A 25,196-nucleotide genomic window follows, 5' to 3' on the forward strand; every position below is an offset into this window, starting at 1 on the left:
TTCTGGCTGTAAGACCCTCTTTTGTACAAGGTTCTTTCAACTAAGCTATGATATCAAAAGAAGCATTTATCTGGCTGCTTGAATAAAACAGACCCCTGGTTTTCTCCTGTCTTACCCTCCATACCTACAAATGAGTCTGTTGATAATCAGACTTAAAAAGGAATATTTTGCACTCCCACAGAATATATTTTTGCCCGTGCCTATAAGTGACAACCTTGGACATTTACCTGCCTAGACAGTCAGAAAAGAACGGGACAATATCTCCTAGGTTATTCAATTTCTCCCTTCACTATACTTCAATTGGTCACAGGGATCTTTTCTGCCCTAAACACTTACCATAGAAACAAGAGAGTTCTATCCATTATAAATGACTACCCAGATGACAACTCCTCCAAATAGGAAGACAATGGCTACACACATTCTCAGGACTGTGACCTCCCACAGGGTACAACCCTAATGAAAGAATGGATTTGGGGATCCATTTTGGGATCCTTTTTTGGAATCCTTTTTCCTGGCAGGATCTGCTGCAAATGAGGCCATGGTTAAGAATCTGCCCTAGACTGTTAATAGAATAACCAGATCTGGCGGGGTGGGGGGTGCTGGGTGGCTCAGTTGGTTAAGCATCCGACTCTTGATCTCAGCTCAGGTCTTGATCCAGGTTTGTGACCCCGCTGGGCTTGGAGCCTACTTTAAAAAGAAAAAAAAAAGAATAGCCTGATCCACTGCTAGGGCCATTAGAACTCAGTGGTCTCTAGATTCCCTTGCCTGAGTTGTACAAGACAACAGAAGAGATTTGGATTACTTCCTGGCTGTTGACTGAGTCTGTGCCATCGCTAATACTTCCTGCTGCGCAACTAGATTAACACCTCATAGCAGGCTGAATTGGAAACTTAAACTGGCCATCATTAAAAGGAGTTTCTTTCAGCCCTCTAACTCAGTTTAATTTTAAGTTTTCAGACCTTTTCAGTTGACTCCCCACAGGACTCCCCTTCTAAGATCTGGATTACAAATAATCATACTTATTATTGTTCTTATGTGTTCCTTTTTAATTATAATTACATTACTGATGCTTTGTATGTCTCACTGTTGTTTGACCATCTAAAATGTCAAAATTATGGACACACTAAGGCTTAAAATAAAATGATCAACCATGGCTATCCATTGGCAACCCCTGAAGACAAGTCAACTATCAACTTCATGGACTTTTAAGATGAGGACAATGCCTAAGACTTGCTTCCTGAAAACCTCTTTGTTGCTGTGACTGTATGGTCTTAGTGACATTCTTTATAACATTTCATTTTCCCTCCTCTGTGGGACATGACCTTCTAGGAATGAACCTTCCTAGATAAGTAGACAACAGATGATCCAATGGTTGATCATTAATGCTTTCCAAGGCAAGATCTTGGTCAAAAGGGGAAAACATGAAAAGAAAAAATTAAAATGGAATCACTGCTGTCAGGAAAAATGGAGCCAGAAGGCCATTAGGCAAGTGGGGCTTATGCAAGTCCACTTCTGCAGGGAACATGAACTTTAAGTATAGTTCACTGCCAAACTGCAACATCTTGGCTTCCTGCAGTCCCAGAAAGCAAGCTGGAAATTTAACAGAAATTAGACTGTTTTAGCTAATCATTGTATGTAAGTTACATCATATGTAAGTCTTCTTGGAATCCCCCCTCTGCACCCCCTTTTTTTTTTTTTGCCTTTAAAGACCCTCTGCTTCCCGCCTCCCCCCCCCCCCCCCCCCCCCCCCGTCAGTGGAGCACTATTTGGTTTTCCTCCCAAATCTAAGTCCTCCAAATTGCAGTTCCTAGGACTGCAAAAAAAATTTGCCGCCTCGATGCAAATTTTGTTTGACACATCTCAGACACAGGCTCATTTAATTTTATTCTGGAGTTGCAGGATACAAGGTTTAAATTTTTCTCTTTTCAAATCCCTCATGGTTTGCTCTAGACACAATCGGGAACGAGGTTCCAGATAAAAGGTTTTCGGGGCTCTCTTCCGGCTTCCAGCCCTCATCTCGTATAGGCTTCCTTGAGGGAAACTTCGGCCCTGAGGACGAAAGTGGGTGCAGGGATGCTTTGGTAGACGTCCCCAGGGAGTAGGGTGCGGCGCGAGTCAGGTTCCAGCTCTGCAAAGAATGCAGATTAAGTTGTTAGCCTAGCCTCGGGCAATTGAATCTGGGTGTGTCGCCATGGAGATGGGGGCCGGCCTGCGTGTTCGGCTGCTATTGGCTGGGGACTCCAGGCTGGGATATAAGCCAGCTGCGAGTAACAGTACACTCACTGTATACACCGCACCCGGCGAGGACAGCTCAGCGCAGGGCGGCGCAGCTCAGCAGACCGGATCCGAGCGGAGAAGGGCGGGCTCCTCGAGAGGGCGGCGGTGGCACCATGGAGAACGGGTGAGACGAGCACCAGGCCCGGGGAACCCGGGAAGGGGAATGGCTGTCACTGAGACCTGGAAGCCCGGCACCTGGGCCCCGAGAGGGCCAGGAGAGAGAGCGAATGCTCTGGAGATGTAGAGACCCCTGGCGGGGGAGCCCGTGTCGCGGCAGGGCGGCAGAGCAGTGAGGCGGCCAGCGACAGCCGGGGCGCACGCGGGAATCGGGTAGTGATGGCCCCACCGGAGCAGGAAGGAGACACGGTGTGGTACCGTGCACTCTACTTGGGAAAGGGGGCGGGTGTGTTTATGTGCGTGTGCGCCGGCACTGAGGTGCAAGTTGTAGGGGAAGCGTACTCTCTCTCCTCCAGCCACCCCGACCGGCATACCGGGAAGAGGTCAACCCACCCCTTGTGCTTTTCACTCCCTTTGCAGAGTCTAGGTAAAGCTGCGAGGTTCTTTTGGTGCCCGTATCTGGAGTTCCTCCTTCAGAGGAGAGATGTCTGAAGTTCTCTCAACACCTTTCTTCCCACCAAATTGGAGATCCAATTAAAATAAGTTGGGGACTGGGCGGCTGGCTGTGATTCTCGATCTCAGAGTATGTGACTCTTGATCTCAGAGTCGTGAGTTCAAGCCTCACGTTGGGCGTGGAGCCTACTTACAATTTAAAAGAAAAATTTATTTTTTTTATTTAGGAAAAAATTTTTAATGTTTATTTTTGAGAGAAACGTAACGTGAGCGGGGGAGGGGCAGAAAGAGGGAGACACAGACTCCCAAGCAGCCTCCAGGCTCTCAGCTGTCAGCACAGAGACCAGCACGGGGCTCGAACTCATGAACCGCGAGATCATGACTGTGCGGAAGTCCCACGCTTAACCGACTGAGCCACCCAGGCGCCCCTAAAAGAAAAGTTTTAGGGGCACCTGGATGGCTCAGTTGGTTGGGTGTCTGACTTCGGCTGAGGTCATGATCTCACAGTTCGTAGGTTGGAGCCACACGTCCGGATCTGTGCTGACAGCTCAGAGCCTGGAGCCTGCTTTGGATTCTGTGTCTCCTCTTTCTCTGCCCCTCCCCTGCTCTCTCTCTCTCTTTTAAAAATAAATAAGCATTAAAAAAAAAAAAAAGAAAAGAAACATTTTAAATAAGTTGGGGATGAAGTCTCCAAGGAGAGAAGGAAATCCTTATTAATTGGACCGAACAATAGACTCTGCCCTTTCCTCCTACCTCCCACCTCTGAAAATTCTTCTGTCTGCTTTGGCCCCAGAAATCCCAGTCCAAGTCACCAGAATCAGGGACCACAGTGGCTTTTGGATGCACAGGGATCCAGGGTGTTCTTGGGGAACTGATGGCCCATTGAAGAAGTCCTATAAGTCGTTGCTAGATATGCTAGGTGGCCAGGGCTTCATACTTCTTTCTTTCTTTTTTTTTTTTTTTTTGCACCTCTTGGGGATGCTATTTGATTAACTTTTAATCATTTCATTGCTTCTCTCTCCACCATCCTGTGGCTCCATCTCCCCTGTCCCTTACCCAGCTACTTCCCTGAGGGTAGCCTGTTGTAGAGTCATCTGGTTTCAAAGGCTCTGCTTTTGAAGGGAAGGATTTCCTTTGGAGGCTTGGTTAGCTGTGTTCAGCTCTGTCATACCTCAGTTCCACTTGTCCCCCACTTCAACATTTCATTTTTCCAGATAGGGGTTTGAGAATTGGACTGGAATTGTGAGAAAAATTCTGGGTTGGTTCTTGGGGATGTAAGGCATGGTAAGTGTATGTGGTTAAGATGTATGGGTATGGCAAGTGTATGTGGTTAGGTCTCTGAAGGGCAAAGAACCTTGGTGAAGAGAAGGGAGATGGGAGAGGGCAGGGAGGAGAACAAAGGCAGGGAGGAAGATTCAAGTGCTTTGGACTCAAACCCTGACATAATGGAGTCTTAACTGGTAAGGTTTTGGAACTTACTGATAAGTTTTTAATTAATTTTTAAAACTGTACCTATAAGACAGGTGGGGTCAAGACAGGTGCTGCCAATTACTTCCTTTTTACCCGAGGAAAGAATTTGAAACATTTATTTGCTTAAAAAGACAGAATTGAGACTAGAACCCAGGTTGAGTTCTGCCTTCCTCTTGACCAGAAATAACTAAGCCTGGTTTTTGAATGAGAATTACCTAGGACACTATTGTGGATCCCCAGAATTATGGATCTCTAGGGTTGGGCTCCAGAATTTGTATTTTCTTTCTTTCTTTAAAAAAAATTTTTTTTAATGTTTATTTTTGACAGAGAGAGAGACAGAGACAGAACATGAGCAGGGGAGGGGCAGAGAGAGAGGGAGACACAGAATCTGAAACAGGCTCCAGGCTCTGAGCTGTCAGCATAGAGCCCAACGGGGGCTGGAACTCACAGACCATGAGATCATGACATGAGCCGAAGTCGGATGCTCAACCGACTGAGCCACCCAGGCGCCCCTAGAATTTGTATTTTCAAGCAGATGCTGAAATAGTTCTGTTTCAGCCACTGACCACCAAAGTTGTGGACTACTCCATCTGCTTTTTTGTGCTTGTCTAGTCACTGGTCTTGAATTACTGCTTGCAATTTCATTTGACAGGGATCTGTATTTTATTGGTCTGGGTATCCCAGAATAGGAATCTGGGGGAACTAACTGGCACATAGATTTCTACTCTGGAGTGTTCCCATTGCCTTTTTTTTTTTTTTTTTTTTTTTTTTTTTTTTTGGTCAACCAATAAGTGTCTGAGGGAGGAATTGGAGGACAAGGGTCCAAAAGGAAATTGGGTTTATCCCTGCCCTCAGGTTAGTGTTAATTACATTTTGAGTGTCCTTACTGATAAGTAGGGTAGGAGGATTATATTGGGTTTGTCACTGCCCTAAGGAAGGTCTTAATACCATTTTGAATATACTCTTTAGCCTTCATCCTCAAATCCAGCCCTTTTACTTCTTTGATTCGATTATTTCCCTGTACTTCTATGTAGACTTATCATCCCTTCCTCTCTAAATCTTTGTCATAAAGAGAGATAATTAAACCTGCTAGTGGTAGCAAAACTGAAGTTGGGGTTGGGGGTGGAAACATAGGCACCATTAACTTTTGCCAGGCTATAGAATGAGGAGGGACTTTCCCATCAGACTTTCAGTGGGTCTGATTCAGAAAGAGGAGTGGGTGGGTGGATGAGCTTAGTGTGGACCCTGCTGAGAGAGGATCCTCCCTTCTGGGGCAGCTCTTTGGCCCCTTCTGTGTCCCTTCCCACCCCAGCACTCCTAGCAGCCTTTCTGCACTGAAGGTCATTAGTCTATGATGCCCTTGGGAGGGGAGCAAAACTTAACTTTCATTTCCCTTTTTCCTAGATTTACATATGAAGATTATCAGAACACTGCAAAATGGCTTCTGTGCCGCACCAAGCACCGACCTCAAGTGGCAGTGATCTGTGGTTCTGGGTTAGGAAATCTGGTCAATAAATTAACTGAGGCCGAGAGCTTTGACTACAGTGAGATACCAAACTTTTCCCAAAGTACAGGTACTGGCAAAGGGGAGTGAGGGATTGAACTGAGGGATACTGATGGGATTCTGATGAGAAGGTCTGCTTTCACCAGGCCTGCACCTGATTATCCTGTATAGCATTTGACTAAAGACAACTTGTTTAAGAGAGGGAAAAAGACCACTATGAATCAGAATGACTTTAGAAGGAAACTCCCCCAATAGAAATTTCATAATAGATTGGGCATGTGTGTGGCAATGATACCATACCTGATGACATATTTCCTATGCTGTAATGATCCAGAGCCCCTTAAAGCTTTACAGCACCTCACTCACACTCTCTTCCCCATCCACACCAGGGTACCCACCACTTGCACATATCCCTCCCATTTCTTTCAGTCTGCAGGTTAAATGGACAAAGTAGTGCCTATAACCTCCCGGGACAAAGTCAGGCGACCCCTGTCCTATGTCTTCCTGCCATTCCCAATCTCACCAGCTCTAGCTCTTGTCCCAGGATAAGGCACTCACTGGTGCGCAGCAACAAATGAACACTGCCATGTTCTTGCAGACAAAATACACAGATAACACATGAACACACAAGACCTGATTCACACTGACCCTTTGAAAGAGGGAAGGAAGCAGGTGTTACCTGTGCACTGTGGAGCAATGATGGATCTGAGGGTAGCATATCCAGCATCTTAATAGCTGCCAGAAAACTCTAAAGCTGTGGTTTAGAAAAGGGCCAGGCGTGGGGTACCTGGCTGGCTCAGTGGGTAAAGCATGCAACTCTTGGTCTCGGGTCATGAGTTCGAGTCCCATTTTGGGGGTAGCCTTTATTTAAAAAAAAAAAGGGAAAGGCCATGCCTTAAACTTCATGAGTAAGGAAAATAACACTTCAGGGTGACACCTGAATCCTCCCAGCTAATGTGAGATGAATTTTTGAGCAAGTAAAGATTGCCCCTAATGTGACTCACCTACTTTGTGAGATGTTTGAGAGTCACGATCTGTCCATCCCCTTTTAATACTGAAAAAGTAGACTGGTATGAAAGAAAAATGAGGTTGAGAAGGTGCTTGTTTCCTATAAGTGATAACTTGGATTAACCCTGAGGGTTTATGGGTCCACTGTGGGCAACTCCTGGAGTGGCCCTGCACTTTCCTTCACTACTCTCTACTTCCCTTCACTATTAGCCATGTTGGCTGAATCTTTTTTTTATATATATATATATTTTTTAATGTTTATTATTTTTGAGAGAGAGAGAGACAAAGCACAAGTGGGGGAAGGGCAGAGAGAGGGGGAGACCCAGAATCCCCAGCAAGCTCCAGGCTCTGAGCTGTCAGCACAGAGTCCTTGTGGGGCTTGAACCCACAAACTGAGATCATATCCTGAGCCGAAGTCAGGCACTTAACCGAGACCCCCAGGCGTCCCCTTCTTTTTTTTTATTTTAAGTTATTTTGAGAGAGCAGGGGAGGGGTAGAGAGGGAGAGAGACTCTCAAGCAGGCTCTGATATGCTCAGCGAGGAGCCTGACTCAGGGCTGTATCCCAGGACCTGTGACATCATGACCTGAGCCAAAATCAAGAGTCAGATGCCTAACTCACTGAGCCACCCAGGCACCTCCGCCACTGCCCCCCACCCCTCCCATGTTGGCTGAATCTTCTAAATTTACTGAAATTTTCTAATGGCCTGTGAAACTGTTTTCACCTATGATTCATGAACGTTAGGTTAACAACCTTAGCCAGTTCTCTGGAAAAAAGGGGTGGGAGGGACCAAGTAAATTAAGGAGAAGGGTAGTTTATTTGGTTTACTTATTAATTCTCAGATAACTAACTTCCCATGATTTATTAATTTTATAAATTTCTACCTTCTGTCCTCTTTTCCCCAGAGAGTTAAGACTTTACACATATATTTTTCCAAACCCGTTGGAGCAAGATTGGAAGACCAAAGCAGGGAGGTGGGGGTGGGGGTTGGGTAAAGAAATATTAAAACGAGAGGGAGGGCAAAGGGCAAAAAGTTTCCTAAGGGAAAGAGCAATGACATTGACCCCACCTGCCACTCCTTCCCACTGAGAAGGGCACTGCAGTAAGTGATTAGTGGATTAATTTTTAAACTTTATTAGCCTATTTTTTATACTCAGGTTTTCCTAACTCTGCCACCTCTGCTCTATTACTGGAATTTTTTTTTTTTAATAAGCTCTTTGGTCTCTGACTATCCCTGAACTCTTCCTCTTGATTTTGGTCCCTATCTCTTGGACCACCCATTCCCTAGGGGATAGGTTGGCTGCCTCCATTAGACGAGAAATGCTAGATAAGGGAAATGGTAATAATGGTTATTATGTCTGTGTGGGGAGTTATTTTTGCATTCCCACACCCCTGCAGGGCCCATTTGGGCTATGTATTACCACAGGACTGTTTTGTGGGTCATAATGGAGAAGCCTTGTAGGGGTCCAAACTCAGCTCCTCCCCCTGTTGTTCAGTAACCTCTTCAGGACCCTCATATACTATGAACTCCCTTTCTTTTTTTTTTTATTTTTTTTTATTTTTTATTTATTTTTTATTAATTTTTTTTTTCAACGTTTATTTATTTTTGGGACAGAGAGAGAGCATGAACGGGGGAGGGGCAGAGAGAGAGGGAGACACAGAATCGGAAACAGGCTCCAGGCTCTGAGCCATCAGCCCAGAGCCCGACGCGGGGCTCGAACTCACGGACTGCGAGATCGTGACCTGGCTGAAGTTGGACGCTTAACCGACTGCCACCCAGGCGCCCCTGAACTCCCTTTCAAGAGTGAGGAGGCACATGGTTTAGTTAGGGTAATAAATATGGAGACATATTTGGAGAATTTAAAAATTTTTGGAAAAGTCTATAAGGACTGCATTTGCTACATTTATGATTACCCACTTTTTCTATTTTTTTTTTTTTTTGCTCACTTTTATTCTCTTACAATATGACTTTCTCATTCTTCTGAAGTTTCTTGAAAAGAAAAAAACCTTTCCCTAAGGCACCTGGGTGGTTCAGTTGAGCCAACTTGATATTGGCTCAGGTCATGATCCCAGGGTTGTGGGATCGACTCCCGTGTCAGGCTCCATGCTTAGCATGGAGAATCTTTAGTTTAAGCTTAAGAGAATTTTAGCTTAAGATTCTCTCTCTCCCTCTGTTCCCCTCCCCCACTCACACACTTTCTCTCTGTAAAAACAATTAAGGGGTGCCTGGGTGGCTCAGTTGGTTAAGCATCTGACTTCAGCTTAGGTCATGATCTCACGGTTTGTGAGTTCGAGCCCCACATTTGGCTTGGCACTGACAGCTCCGAGCCTGGAGCCTGCTTCAGAGTCTGTGTCTCCTCTCTCTACCCTTCCCCTGCTATGCTCTCTCTCTCTCTCAAAAATAAATAAACATTAAAAAAATAATAAAATAACAAAAAATCTTTCTTTTGATATGTGGTTCACATTGAGCATCCTTATCCCTTAGCTCTAACCTCAGGATGTACTTATATACTCATTTGTAAGCTTATGATTTGTTCCTGTCTCCACCAGGCTTCAGCTTTCTGAAAGTGGAGTTAGTAATGTCATCCTTTGCTTAATTATACCCTCTCACGTTGAGCACCATGAGTTGGCTTGTACTAGGTGCTCAGTGGATATGTGTTGTATGAAAACATCATCCTGTTCTTCTTTCTTTCTATTTTGTACACAGTGCCAGGTCATGTTGGTCGACTGGTGTTTGGGTTCCTGAATGGCAGAGCCTGTGTGATGATGCAGGGCAGGTTCCACATGTATGAAGGCTACCCACTCTCAAAGGTAATTCAGGGGCATAAGCCTGGTCTGGAAGAAGGGGAGAGAGTTCTCAGTCTCATTTTATGACCTATCTACCTGGGCTAGGTTGACTTTGGTCCCCTCCTTTCTCTTTCGTGGTGTGTATCATGCATGTCTGTGGGTAGATTGGTGAAATTTTAAAGAACTCTTTCTGATCTTTTATGTTTTGTTTGTAAGGTGACATTCCCAGTGAGGGTTTTCTGCCTTCTGGGTGTGGACACGCTAGTGGTCACCAATGCAGCTGGAGGACTCAACCCCAAATTTGAGGTTGGAGATATCATGCTGATCCGCGACCACATCAACCTACCTGGTTTCTGTGGTTTGAACCCTCTCAGAGGGCCCAATGAGGATAGGTATGTATCTTGCAAATTTTTTTTTTAATAGCTGGGTACAGTTTAAGGACTTGTCTGGGGGTCAGAACTCATTATGTTCCAGTAATCTGAGATTCCAACCTGTGCCCTAGGTTCGGAGTTCGTTTCCCTGCCATGTCTGATGCCTATGACCGGGATATGAGACAGAAGGCTCACAGTGTCTGGAAACAAATGGGGGAGCAGAGAGAGCTTCAGGAAGGCACCTATGTGATGTTGGCAGGCCCCTCCTTTGAGACTGTGGCCGAGTGTCGGCTGCTGCAGAAGCTGGGGGCAGATGCTGTTGGTGAGAAGGGGAACCGACTGGAGGCGTGAACAGGGAGGGATCTGGTAAAATAGGGATGGAAAGGTGTAAGATTGTAGACCTAGACCGTAAAGTAAGAGATCTGACTTAAGGGAAGATTGAGTTAAACTGACTTTAAAGGTGTTGGGGTTTGGTGTGTTGTAGCATTAAACCTCCCTACCTAGCACCTAGGGCTTTAACAGCTATAATGGTAACGACCCATCCATGATTTGATGTTTCTGAAGATTGTTCTAAAAATATAGCCGCTTTCTGTACCTCTGGCTGGAAGATGGAACCGCATCATTAGAACTGACCTCAAAATGACCACAAATAGAAATAAAGCATTGCAGTGGTAATACTTATAAGAAATGTGTAAGGTCCTCTGAGGCCCCACTCTTTTAAGCAATACAGAATAACCTAAGCTAGACAAGAAATCAGCTGTTTCTTTGGATGTTTTTTTTGAGATGTTGAATTGTCAATGAGGTAATGAATGGGGATGAGGGCAGAGGGTAAAGAAAAGAGTCATTTGAGGGTCCTGACAGTTGTTTTCCCTCTCTCTCCTCATCAGGCATGAGCACAGTGCCAGAAGTTATAGTTGCAAGGCACTGTGGACTTCGAGTCTTTGGCTTCTCCCTCATCACTAACAAAGTCATCCTGGATTATGAAACCAAGGAGAAGGCCAATCATGAGGAAGTATTAGAGTCCGGGAAAAAAGCTGCACAGAAATTGGAACAGTTCGTCTCTATTCTTATGGCTAGTATTCCACTGCCTGGCAAAGGCAATTAACCAAGCCCTGGAGTGGTCTGGCCTCTCCCTCATAGGATCCAAGTAGCTACTACCTACTTTGGCCCCTTGCTGGGGTCATGTGCCTCTGCCCTTAAGTAGTAGGAGAAAGGAGAGGAAGATCCACCATTTCTCCCACCAGACCCTTCTGTGCTGGCTCCTCTTTTGCTCAGTTGTCTCAACAGTTTCCACCCCTGTTCTTCCTCAAGAGCTGGGGCCCAAGCCCTATCACACAGCCATGTGTATGCCCTAGGTGTGGTTTGGGCTGCTGAACTTGGCACAGGTACCTACTGCTATCTTTCTGAGATAGATGATTTCACATTCCTGAAGACTCAGTCTGCCTCGCACAAGTCCAATACCTCTTGGACTCGAATACTATTCATATTTTGAGAATAAAAAAGATGAAATAATTTAATGTTTAGTGCATTTTGGGATAAGGCTTGGAGCACAGGCCAAGTTTGGCATGAAAGACTGAGATCACATGTCCAGTGTGACTATCTGCTTCTGAGACGAGCCACTAAAAACTGAGATGAGGTGGTGTGTAAATGCAGGAAAGGATGAAGGAAAGCCAAAGATGAGAGATAAAGATGTCAGAAGATGAAGAAGGAAGAGCTAACACCTGGCACAAGACGGCAGCTTTCCTCAGACCAGTCTTGCCTCTGACCTTAGCCTTCTGATTGTGCTGCTCCCTGTCTATGCCCTCATGAATATCTGAACCGTCTCACTGGTCTCACTGTTCCACAGTGGCTACTTCTTAAGCCCTAACTGTTTCCTGTTGTTTTCTTTCTCCTCCCTACCCTAACTTCTGCCATAATTAAGGACAACCCAACATTCCTCCTCTGCATTCTGACAATGCTGTAGCGAATACTGAATACTAGAATAGTACATCTTTCTCTGCCAGCAGCCACTCCATGCAGATTAGAGTCCTGCCAGCCCCAGGCAAACCTGTGAAGTTGACTCATACTTCACTTCTTAGAGCACTTCCTTTCCTTCCCTCCTTGTTTCCTTTCGGGGTTCTAGTCTTTTGACTTTTGCTCAGTCAGAACCTTCCTGTCACACAGCATCTAGGTGTTGCCCTTTGTTGGTTCACTGCACTATTTTTCACTTACCAGTTTGCATTCAGCTGACTGGATGGCATGTTTCAAAACCACACTACCCTCCCAGGCCTCTTTACCTTTTGATAAAAGATCTAGCTGGATGAGCCTCTAATAGTAATGGCATTTCAATAGAAATTTACAATAGAAAGCTTTTAAAACCTCTTTTAAATCCTTTGGTAACTAACCAACTTACCTGAGCCCAACACAAAAAACATTGTGGAGTGGCCCTGTCACCACCCCCACCAGCTCTAAAACCCTACCTGGACCTTGAGACAATCTGCTAGCATCTGCCATTTGTCCATAAGCAAGCTGGTTTAGAGGGAAGTACTGTGTGTCCTTTAGATATATATGCAACTTGTTCATCTAATGAGATGGTTTATAAACATTTCTTTTAATCAAGTTATTGAATTACCTCTATAACACTCAGCTAAGAATGTTAAATTGAGAATATAACAAAGGTTCTCTTTAACTGCCCTTTAATCTTAAGAGATATATTTGTGAAACCATTAACTGTTACTATAAGACAGTATAGAATATTCTACACATTACATACAATGGGAGCCCAAAGGATAGACCAGTTGTATACACTGGACCTTGAGAATTGGGTTGGGTAAGGGAAGTTTCATAGAAAACTTTTGAGTTCAGTCCTAAAGGACGGAAGGCAGGAAAAGGATTTCACACCAGGTGAGTGAAAGCACAAAGCTATAAAATGTAGTCATGTTCCGTGGGTCATTATCACAACAGGTGTGATTAGAACAGAGGACATGCAGGGCTCTGAGACATGGGCAAATACTTAGAAGTTACAAGAGAATGCATGTGGTGCTCAGCTTTCTCACCCTGATCTGGCTGTTGGTGAGATGGCTCAGGAATGAGAATGGTGCCATCTGAAAAACATGTCCCAGAGAGACTCAGGTGGAATATTTAAGCACATCTTTGGTGTTTAGACTTAGTAGATGGGTTTGCCCATTTACCCTGTAAAGGGCATCATAAATTTTGTGATAGAATACTAGATTCAAGAAGAATATTCATTTGTTGACCTCATGTAAGAGTCTAATTTTTTAGTTCTAAGTATGAAGAATAAGGCTTACCTACTTTACAGAAGTGTTTATTATTATACTCATGTTAGGACATTGAATGTCTCCTGTAGTAACAAAATTGTACATTCTTTATAGGAAAACTAAGATATGACAAGGAAAGTAGCTACAGGCAAGTACTATTTAATTATAGGTAATGAGTATCCTAAATGCACTGGAATACTAGGTTCAAGGCCATATGGGCTGGAGAAAGAAAACACAAACACATTGTCTTTGATTTCTTTTTTAAAGTTTAGTTTGAGAGAGAGAGAGAGAGAGCACAAACGGGGGGCAGGGGGGGAGGGCAGAGAGAAGGGGGAAATCCCAAGCAGGCTTCTTGCCATCAGCACAAAGCCAGGTCAGGTGTGGGACTTAAACTCATGAACCTGAGATTATGACCTGAGCCGAGATCAAGAGTAGGACGCTTAATTGACTGAGCCACCCAGGCACCCCTTTAATTTCTTTTTTGAAGGCTTATTTAATGAGATAATTTACATACAATAAAATTCACACATTTAAAGTGTGCAGCTCAATGGCTTTTAGTATTTTCACACATAAGTGCAATCATCCCCACAGTCCATTTTGGAACATTTTCATCAACTCAAAAGAAAACCTTGTACCTTTTAGTTATTCTGCTCCCAACCCTCCTGAAAACCACTAATCTACTCTCTGCTCTGTAAGATAGAACTATTTTGGGCCTTCATATGAAGGGAATTGTAAATAGGATCATATGGACTTTAACTGGCTTCTTTCTTTAGTATAATGTTTTCAAGGTTCATCCAAGTTGTAGCATGTATCAGTACTTCATTTATTTTCATAATTGAGTACTATTCCACGTATGGATACACTACATTTTGCTTATCAAGTGTCTTCAAGTGCCAAACAACTCAACCAAAATGAATGTACCAGTTTAGATGAGCAAGAAAATAAAAACAAAAGTCAAGGGAGATGGGTCTGGGAGGAGGACCCAGAAAAGGGTAGTTCTTGAAAACAACTGGTGATGACACTATTGCTCTCTAGAGGGGCCTACAAAATGGACTGATTTTCCTGCATCTCAAGATAGGTAGCAAAAAACACACACACTTCAAGTTAGGGCTTTCTACCCTGGCCCTGTCATGGTCATCTTTATCAATACCAATAATGTTTATTAATCATATACAGTGCATACAACATTGTCTTAAAGCCATAAAATAAACTGCTAATAAGACAAAGAGCTTCCAGTCTAAGGGGGAGACAGGATATATGCATTAAAAGCTGAATTAGTTGTGCCCTCTATGCCTACTTTTAGTCTTTTCCTATGTTATATTGTCACCATTTGGAAAATTTTTGAAAAAGGAATAATGTGTGAGAAGTAGCACATGCTAAGTGCCAATGATAAAATATGCTATGGGTATTCAAAGGGAACCAACCTGGGATGGGGAGTAGGAAGGACCGGTGAGACTGAGTTAGACCTTACAGAAAACATTGGTGAAGAGGACATGGCAGAAGGCACTGCATGCAGGCAAATTTGAGAATGTTTGATCATTGAACAGAACAAAATGGTGAAATTAAAGACATTGTCAATAGGAGCACTGGGAAATAAGGTGGACAAGGCTAGATTGTTCGGGGGTCTCTTTTCAGGCTGAGGAGTAAGAACCTTCTCTAGGCAATATGACAAGCCATTTAAGGCTTTTCAAGTAGGAATTGATGGGTGAAAATCATGTTACTATTTTGATGGATTGAAGCCTAACGAGAAGCAGAAAGAGTTGTTCTGATGGTAGAAATACTTTCACCCCAAACTAGCCGTATAGAATAACATAACCGGTGGTGTTTAGAATTTTTTAATCAGGTTGGAGGCTTTTGCAGTATTTAAAAGAATATGCTGTTATAAGGCAAAATGTAAAGGCAAAAGCGCAAGCAATTTGGAAATGAAAAATACATACACTTAAGTCAAATTAGTAGTTTTCTCCTTTTTCAGATTAAAATTTTGAACACATACTTAAAAACTTACTCAACATAAAATGTGTAAAGTTTTACCTCCATCCTGTCCTTCATCTGCCTTTCCTTCCCCACCCCACTGGTAACGACTTAATAGTTTCTCACACATTCTTCCAGTATTTATAAAAATATTAACAAATACAAATACACGTTATTTTTTTCTCTTCCTCTTATTGTACACAGAAGTTAATACATTATATGTGTTGTTCTGCATCATGCTATTTTCTTTAATGTCTTAGAGATGTTTTTGCATCATAATTAGTGTGTTTTCTTATTGACTTAGGTCAGTGCTCTCAAGGACACATGTCTATCACCTCAACATTTTTAGAAGCAAAGGAAGAATATGGCTTTAATGTTTTTTGTTTTTAGCCAATTCCCAGTCCATTTGTTGGTTGCCTTTAGGAATAGAGACAAAGAGGGGTACCTGGGTGGCTCAGTAGTTTGTTGAGTGTCCAATTCTTAATTTCAACTCAGGTCATGATCTCTGGGTTTGTGAGACAGAGCCCCACACTGGACTCTGAGCTGAGTGTGGAGCCTGCTTAAGATCCTCTCTCTTCCCCCGCCTCTTTCTACCCCTCCTCCCCACTCTCTTTCTCTGTCTCTCTCTCTCTTTCTTCCCCTCCCCCATAAATAAGTAAATAAGTAAGTAAGTAAATAAATAAATAGAAGTGTATGGTAGGGGTAGACATTAGGACTTTGAAAAAATAAAGGAATAGAGACAGATAATACCACTGCTGTCCCTTTAAAAGAAGAAGGTGGGAGAGACCACAATTGTTCTTCCTCTGCTGTGCCCTCTGGTCTAAATCTGATTTGGCTTAGATCTGCATTCATTTTTCCTTTGTAAACATGCATCTTTTTCATAACTACTTTGTGTTTCTAAAGGACATCTTTTGAACAAACACTGGCTCTCTGCCTGGTTTTTCTGTTATTGTAAACTTGGACTTTAATGAAAATGGAAAATTTCCAGTCCTTAATCTTTTTGTCAGAATTTAGGTTTGGAAGAAATCAGATCTAATATTGTTTGGAGTGAATCCTTAGTCTCTGGTTTTCAGGTCAAAATCCCCTACTCTTCTATTTGTTTTTCATTTTCACTTCTGTTCTGAGTTTTTTCATTTTAGGAAATTTATGATCTCTCTTGCCAATCTCTCTTTTTTTCTTGTTTTCTTTCTTTTCTCTCTGTTATTCGTGTTTTTTTTTTTTTTTTTAATGTTTATTTTTGAGAGAGAGAGAGCGTGAGCAGGGTGGGAGGGGTAGAGAGAGAGGGACACACAATCTGTAGCAGGCTCCAGGCTCAGAGCTCTGGGCTGACAGCCCAGAGGCCCTTGTGGGGCTCTAACTCACAAACCCTGAGGTCATGACCTGAGCCAAAGTCGGACACTTAAGCAACTGAGACACTCAGGCGCCCCTCATATTTTTTAAAATGCCATTTTGCTTGTTGGCTATTTGATTTTTGGCCTTAGTCTTCCTTTTTCCTATTTTGTTTGGAACTATTTCTACCTGAGCTTCTGCTATAAAAGATTAGTAGGAATATAGTACTACACTATGTGTAGCCTGATCTGCTCTAGTTCTATCAATGCAAACCATCAAAGGTTGTCTAAGGTCAATTCCAGCTCTCAATATCTCACTGCTCCCCTCCCCCCAATCATAATATACAGTTACCATCATTGTTAGTATCCCACTCAGTCCATCAAACAAAGTGTGAAAACAATTTGATTGCTGTCAGGGGATAAAGTTGATATTTGGCACAGTGTTGTTGTTAATATACTTGTTTTGGAGTGGAAAGATTCTCACTCTGGACCCATGGATAGGATGTAAGGGAGCCTGTGAAGCTCCTGAAATGCAAAATTATGTGACTTTCTGAATTTGGGGCCCAGGAGAGGGTCATTTCCTTGGATGCTTACTCTGCCAACTCTTCCTCCTCCTTCATAAATGGATAGGAACCACTAGTGCTTAAAAAAGCTAGGATAGAGTTATGGTACAAGTAATTTCGGATATTTTCTGCTACTCTGTCATTCTTTTTGACTGTCTGTCTTCTAGAGTATTTCCTACCTACTGACACTTCATTTCAAGATAGCTCTATGGCTGGTCTAAAGACTTGTTAGCAGGATTCCCAAGATCTAGGAAACTGATCCCTGTTATGGTTCCAAAATATTCAATTCAGGAATGTTCTCAGACCAGGATCTACTAGCTTGGAGAGTCCAAGAGAGATGCCTTAAAGAACCAAACTGCATTCTGCAGTAGTATTATGTATCATATGACCCTTAGCCACATGAAGTGCCTCCAGCCAAGGAGGGGCTTTGGGCATATTCACACTCACTTATGAGTACAACTAGGCTGGACTGAGAGATACTGCTATATTTTCCATAGAGTCTAATGTGGCCTTCATTTACTTAGAGTTTCAGTGATAATACACCCTTCTGGTAAAGGTATTGGAGTCAAGATGTTTGTAGTCCTGTCTGAGTTGGAAAATATGTTCATCTCTCTGAGTTATTTTGCAACCTTTAGATAAATAATCCTGCTCAGTTTTTATTCGGAGTATGTCTGTGTCAGGTCTTGTCATCAATCTGCACCTAGTATTGACATTTAACAACATAATGGCCACTCAGATAACCATAGCTTTTACCTGACCACCCTGTATTGCTTTTGTCCATTTTTTCCCCTCCATTTATTTTGAACTTTGTCTTTTTGATAATCAGATGTATTATGCCATACACAGAAATACTGGTATGTGTATGTGTGTGCATCTGCATGTATGCACATGTATGCAAAAACCAAAATTATTAACTTATAAACTGTTGCCTGCCCATTGAAGCCTTGAAGAAGCTTGAAGCTTTTCAGTGTCTCAGACAGGCATTCATCAAGTGTATTTTTCTGGGCTGCTCGGCAAGAAAAAGAGGAACACATGAGGAGGGGATGTTTATTCACTAACTTAATAAATGTCCCAGGGGTTAGAGAACAAAGAAGAACAAGAAAATACTCCTGCCTTCATGGAGTTTACCTTAAATTGGGGGAGTCAATTTGCAAATAAATACAAATGTAAAAAAATCTAAGGTAATGGTAAATGTTAAGAAAAAATAATCAAAGTGAAGGAATGGATAGTAATAGAGGAAGGAAAGGCAAGTTAAAACTACAATCAGATGCCATTTCAAGTCACCAGATGTCTATAATAGATAAGGCAGACATCGAAAATGTTGGCAAGGATACAGAGAAACAAGAACCCTCATGCATCGCTCATGGGAACATAAAATAGTATTGCCACTTTAATATTTGGCAGTTTCTCAAAAATTTAAGCATAATCCTACCATATGACCCAGTGATTTCACTTCTAGGTATCTACCAAAGAGAAATAAAAACATATCCACATAGAGGCGCCCTGGCTGGCTCAGTCAGTAGAGCATGCGACTCATAATCTTGGGATTGTGAGTTTGAGCTCTATGTTGAGTGTAGAGATTACTTAAAAATAAAATATTTAAAATAATAAAAAAACATAAACACATAAAGACTTACACACAAATGTTCACAGCAACATTACTCATAATAACCAGAAAACAAAAAACTGGTGAACAAAATATATGGAATATGTTCAGCAATAAAAGGAAACAAACTACTGACACATGTTATGTCATGGATGAATCTCAAAACATGCTGACTAAAATAATTCAGATACAAAAAAAAAAAAAAAAAAAAAAAAGAACCTTTACTCTTATTCTACTTATATGAAATGTCCAAAAAAGACAGACTTATAGAGTCTGAACGTAGATTAGTAGTTTCTTGGGGCTCAGGGTGGAAATGAAAATTAAACGGGCATAAAGGATCTTATTCAGGGGTGAAAATGTTCCCAAACTAATTTATGGTGATGGTTGCATCACTGAGTAAAGTTACGAAAAATCATTGAATTACACACTTGAAAAGGGTGAATTTTATGATATGTAAAATATGCCTCAGTAAGGTTATTAAAAAAAAGTAATAAAGGGGAGAACAATTTCAAGTGGATTAGTGCAGGGAAGTCCTCCCTGAAGAGCTGTCATGTGACCAGAGGCCTGAATAAATGAGGGGATGAGCAATGCACTGATTAGGGAAGAGTGTAGACGCACAAGGTACAGTTAGCATCAAGGTTCTAGGAGGACTTAGCAATTTAGGAGCAGCAAGAAGGCCATGGCATTAGAGTGGAGTGAACAATGGGATTGTGGGAGATAAGGCTGAAGATGTAGGCAGGTGCTCCTGCTGCAATGATTGTGTATCCATGTGTGTCCATTTCTGCTTGACCTGCTGTAGGATGGGAGCTGAGGAGCTGGGGTGCTAGGTCAGGAAGACTAGGGAGCTGTGACTGATCCCAGACAAAAGTGGAAGCAATTGGCTGCTTCATCCGGCAGGGAAGGGCAAACTTTTGTGTCAGCAATTGAGAAATCTTCAGCAGCACACCAGGAGAAATTCATCAGGGACTGACTCAGAGGCATAGGTGGGGAAAGCATTATACAGGAACTTTGGGGAAGGACTGGTTTATGGATGGAAGCTTTGCACAGAGGTGTAGTCAGTGGTGAAAGAAGCCATTTGTTCCAGGAGAGAAATTTAGATGGAGTATGTTTTGTGTGGGCAGTAGCTTATGAGGGAAGTGTTTGTGGGGAGGAAGGTTATGGAGCTAGTGATACGCACGGGAGCACAGGCAAGAAATATAGTATGTAGGGAGCTTGCTTGGCTGGGTCTGGGTTTGGGGCAACAGAGCAGGGGGTTTGGTGAGAGAGGCCACTGGGGCAGAAGGAAGAGTCCTTGCTCTGGCCTTAAAAATAGATATGTAGCTTTAAAATAAATTTATTTTATTGTTTTAATCTTTATTTTATTATTAAAAATAAATTTAAAATAAGAATAAATAGAATAAAAGTCTTACATGATTACAAAAACAATACATATTAATGTAGACTAGTTGGACGATACAAAAAAACCACAACAAGAAAAAGGGCAGAAAAGAATGCCTCAGTCAAGATAGGCACTATTACGGGTTTGGTGTACAGACAACGGATTTGACATATTTTTTGGAAATTTTAACGTCCACTTTGTCCCCAACCTTTTACTTTGAAAATCTTGAGGACTGTAGAGAAGTCAAAAGAATAATGTGATAAACACTAGCGTGCCTTCCACCATCAATTTTTAGTATTGTACCACATACACACTTCTTTTTTTCCTGAGCCATTTGAAAGTAAGATGTTGCAGATATCACATCAGTTCTTTTCCCCCCCAAAGTTTATTTTTGAAAGAGAGACAGAGCTTGTGCAAGTCAGGGAGGGGAAGAGAGAGAGGGAGACAGAGAATCTGAAGAGGGCTCTGTGCTGACAGCAGCAAGCCGAGTGCGGAACTTGAATTCACAAAATGTGAGATCATAACCTGAGCCAAAGTTGAACGCTTAACTGACTGAGCCACCCAGGCGCCCTCCATCAGTTCATTTTCAAATACCTTGGCATGAATTTCTTTCTTTCTTTTCTTTCTTTCTTTCTTTCTTTCTTTCTTTCTTTCTTTCTTTCTTTGTTTCTTTAATGTTTAATTTATTTTTGAGAGAGAGAGGGAGACAGCACGAGTGGGGGAGGGGCAGAGAGAGACAGAGGCACAGAATCCAAAGCAGGTTCCAGGCTCTAAGCTGTCAGCACAGAGTCCGACGCTGGGCTCAAACTCAAGGACCATGAGATCATGACTTGAGCTGAAGTCTGGCACTAAGCCACCCAGGCACCCATTCTTCTACATAATAACAGTATCTCAGCTGAGAAGATCAATATGAATTCAGGAAGATCTGAATGTCTTACTTATCAATATGTCTTACTACAGATTCTAAATGTTTTCCCTTTTCTTACTTGTCATATCTTTGAAGGCAGAACTTCAATCACTTACCTGGCTGGCTAAGCCAAAGCAACCGTATGCTAGGGGAGGAAAGAAAGAGACTCTCTAAGAGCATAGAAACTGGGAAGACTGTCAGAAGTCCAGGAGTCTAGGATGCTTCCCTTTCCCCGAGCTCATCTTCCAGGCTGTGGGCTAGAGCTTTGCTTTGGGATCTCTCCCTCTTTTTCTCATTCTCTCTTCCCTCATTTCATCTCTGCTTCACCAAATCTTACTGAGTACCTCTTCTATGCTAATTCTGCACCAACGTCTGCCAACCCAAGTGAACTTGATCTCTAATTTCAAGAAAGTACAGAAAAGGCAGAGTTTCTCTTTGGTGCATGGTTTCTGTCCTGGGCTTTGTAATTTGCCATATAACAGCATCATGTCTATAGGACTGGCTTGTCCATCTGGGGACCTTACCAGGGTGTAGGGGCTTCCCATGGAAAAAGCCTCTGCTCCTTGTACCACTAGTTGCCCCAACAATCATTATTACTTGACCAGGGCACCAGAGACAGTTTCATGAAGAGAAAGCAAGCCCCTTTACTCTGAAGTTTTAGTTTTATTGTTTTCCCATGGGATGATTCTTTGCACTGGGAAAGTATCTCATTTGCAGATTGAGGGGCACCTGTGTTTACTTTCTTGACCTAGGATCCTTCTTTTCTTTCTTTCTCTTTCTTCTTCCTTTCTTTCCTTCTTTCATACTGTTGTTTACTGTCTTTTGTCCTTTCAAGACTGTTTCCTTACATGAAAGATTGTAAATACTGAGGTCTGTGAGCTAATTTTAACATTTTAGAAATCTTTATGAAAACCACAAGTTTACTGTAAATAAGCCTATGACATGCTAACTAAAACTAAGTTTATTTGAATTGTATCAACCCATTGAGACAACCCTGGTTATCTCCTTCTTATTAAAAACTCTTTGGCAAGTTTTTCTCATTAATATAAATTAGAAAATTAAATTGTGATTCATAAATATAATAGCAAAATCTCAAAACTAAAAATGTTTGGTACTGTCTGCGAATTACATCATGTCAGATCAGCATTTGGTAAATAGTAACCACCATTTGTAAAATCAAACTCCTAATCTACCCAAACTCCTAATCTGTCAATGGGGTGGACTAAGAACCCACAGACTCCAGCTTTTGGGGACCAAAATGCAGGCTTAGGCAAGTATAGTGACTTTAGCATCCTCACAACTAAAGTTTAATCCATAAAGCTGTATTCTTCCTCTTTCCTTTTCCCTAAATTTGAGTTGTGTTATCATTCATTGTAGATAGTTTTGCAAGCTGTCTTTAATCTTTTCTTGGAGCAAGGTAAAGTATAAAAGAATACAAACCAACAAGCGTGCAGATATATTGTAAGAAGGAGATTGGGGGGAGCTTGGAGATTAGAAAGAGAAATTCTACATTTGCGGAATTGCTTCTCTATAAGCCACATCTCAGGGTTAAGACGCTGGTTTAGTGCTTAATTCGGAGTCAGAAATGTTTCCTTATCCTCATCCTGGCCTGACTGAACCCCAAAACTGCTCACCACTCCTGCTTACTCAGCAAATATCTCTTCACTATTTGATCTCTCTCTTAAGTAATCAGTGGTTTATTTCCCACTGTATGTATTTTTCAGTGCAGCTCTTGTTTATAGTTTTATTTTGGGAGTGGTTCGTATGAGTCAATCCTGTGAGATGGAAAAGCCCCAGACGTACAGACAAAATCATGTGTGGATGTGTGAATTGAGGACAGGACCCAAGGGGGCTCGGGTAATTGTACTGCTTCCACCTCCGGAAGTCCTTTCTGGTGGCCATCCAGCCTTTCCGGATGCCTTTGTTATCTAATCTCGGTCTAAGCAGGAGAAATAATTGCAATTTAATGTTACAATGCTACATGTTATAATATTACTTGTAGGGACTCAAGAGGACTGGGAATAATAAATTGTCCTTGTGATTAAAAGATTAGAAGCCACCAGTTTAGCTGGTATGTCTTCTTTTGACTTCAGAGGGTTTTTGCTAATTGAGTTAAATGGGGTTCCACTAAAGCTTGTTTGACAACTACCTCAGGTTGAAATATCACATAATGACAATTGTTTGAAAGTTTGGTTCTTTCTCTGTGAAGTTCATTCTTTCAGTATTTTGTGGACATGCTAAAAGAGTTGAGTTGTTATTACCTATCAACCATTTCACAAGTGGTTAATTTCCACTCCAGAAGACGCACACACACACACACACACACACACACACACACACACACACATTTCTTTATTAGTGCTCTTTCCTTCTCACTCCCAGTGTCTAGTACCATCATGCACCTCAGGGATTGTCAAGAATCCCCCCAACCTGACAGTCTATTTCCATACTTGGCTTCCTAGAGCAGAGATTTTTAATTTTTTTTAATGTTTATTTATTTTTGAGAAAGAGAGAGAGAGACACAACACGAGCAGGGGAGGAGCAGAGAGAGGGGGAGACACAGAATCCAAAGCAGGCTCTAGGCTCTGAGCTGTCAGTACAGAGCCTGATGCGGGGTTTGAATTCATGACCTGTGAGATCATGACCTGAGCCAAAGTCGGACACTCAACTGACTAAGCCACCCAGGTGCCCTAAGAACAGAGATTTTTAGTCATACTGGTCTGAGTTCAAATGCTGCCCTTGTCACTTAGTCATTTTACTGAAAGTTCCTAAAGCCTTCTTTCCACATTTATAAAATGGAACTATAGTATCATTTACCTCACAGTGCTAGATGAGAAAATGTAAATAGAGCACTTGACACAATTCTCTGGTACTTAGCACCTTATATGCTAGCTATTATTTCTCAGAGACAACGCATTTTGTTATAAGGAATCACACTAAGTTGATATTGACTGCAAGCCCAATTGAATGTGTCAAGCATTTTGGGGGTAATTTTGTTTAAAAAAAAAAAGGCAGGGGAAGGAGATGAATGTTAAAGAAATGAATCTCAAATAGTGGAATCTTACGCAGTATGACAAGCTAGTAGGAGAGAATTTTGTTGGGATGTAATGGAAAGAAATCTCAAGAGTCATGAGGTGTCATGAGGTGAGTTTTACCTTGTGTTTCCCAATAGCTGGCCCCACATACAGCCATGTTGACCTGAAGACAATCTGAAAGAGCATTTGTAGTCTAACACAAATGAACAATGCTCATTTTTTTGTCCAGCTTCCTCTCTCCTAGGGCCAGATTGACTACATTTGATCCTGATTTCCTCCAGTGTCACTGTTGGGGGAGGGAATGACAAACAGAGGGCACAGTGCTTCCCACTTTCTTGGTGTCTCTTCTCTGGTCTCCAGCATTGATTCAGACATATATACCCCCCTCTCCTGCCCCCTCCTAAGCCCTGAGAACATTCCATTCCCATTCTACTCATGGCAATATCTGGCTGCTGCCCAGTCTCAGATCTGGCATGGCTCAGCTGAAAGACCAGTGTGTGGGTGAGGTTTGCCAGCATTCAGTGCTGAAATAATCCACTTGAGCACTTCCCTCCCTATGCTCACTCTTCCAGGAAACCTCTGGTGTTCTGCAAACGTCCCAGGAGTGGATAGCCGGAAGAGGAAGGCAAAAGTGGGTCAGGGAGTGGTTTGAATTAGTGGATGCAAAAATCTAAAAACCAAGAAACTGCCCGAACTCACTCATCCCTCATTTCCATTTCTCACAGAGCCCTCAGACTTACTTTGTGTAATTTTCTTCTCCTCCAAGGCGATTTTTAAAAACTTTTTAGTGTGGAAAACTTCAAACGTGCATTGGAGTGGGAGAGAAGGGTATAATTAATCCCCAAGTGCCATCACCTGCAACTCAATGATAATCAACATTTTGCCCATCTTGTTTCATCTCTCCTCCATATTTTATTATTTTTACTTATGTGTTCATTTATTCCGGGAGTATTTTTGAAGATAATTATGAGTTTATTTTTAATGGATGCTACCCCTCCCCCAAGTTACAGCTGGAAGTGGGCAGAGGACACCATACTTGGTGGGCTCAGGCCCCTGCCCTACCTCCCCAACCTCCATCACTGCCTCGCGGGCGGAATCAGGCACAAATACAATTCCATAACCTGATTTTTATTCTTCCAATAAATAATGTTGACTACCTTCTTCA

General features: G+C 42.3%; 1 protein-coding gene, 1 long non-coding RNA gene and 1 other non-coding gene across 3 annotated transcripts; 2 read left to right on the forward strand and 1 right to left on the reverse strand.

Annotated features, from left to right (window-relative positions):
* Window positions 1–1,860: 1,860 nt before the first annotated feature.
* LOC123583269 lies at window positions 1,861–24,836 on the reverse strand. The gene is made up of 2 exons (XR_006704813.1): window positions 24,772–24,836; window positions 1,861–2,128 (listed from the first exon to the last, which is right to left on the reverse strand). It is a non-coding gene; the product is annotated as an uncharacterized LOC123583269 (long non-coding RNA).
* On the forward strand, window positions 2,269–11,498 carry LOC123583267 (purine nucleoside phosphorylase). The gene is made up of 6 exons (XM_045450196.1): window positions 2,269–2,401; window positions 5,722–5,891; window positions 9,536–9,639; window positions 9,832–10,007; window positions 10,118–10,308; window positions 10,874–11,498. Exons 1-6 carry the CDS (start codon window positions 2,391–2,393, stop codon window positions 11,089–11,091), a joined length of 870 nt encoding a protein of 289 aa, XP_045306152.1. The 5' UTR covers window positions 2,269–2,390; the 3' UTR covers window positions 11,092–11,498.
* On the forward strand, window positions 6,712–6,862 carry LOC123584757. Its single transcript, XR_006705682.1, has one exon. It is a non-coding gene; the product is annotated as a U12 minor spliceosomal RNA (small nuclear RNA).
* Window positions 24,837–25,196: the final 360 nt, after the last annotated feature.

Source organism: Leopardus geoffroyi, chromosome B3 (assembly GCF_018350155.1).
Source record: "Leopardus geoffroyi isolate Oge1 chromosome B3, O.geoffroyi_Oge1_pat1.0, whole genome shotgun sequence".
In the NCBI taxonomy this organism is placed as follows: domain Eukaryota; kingdom Metazoa; phylum Chordata; class Mammalia; order Carnivora; family Felidae; genus Leopardus; species Leopardus geoffroyi.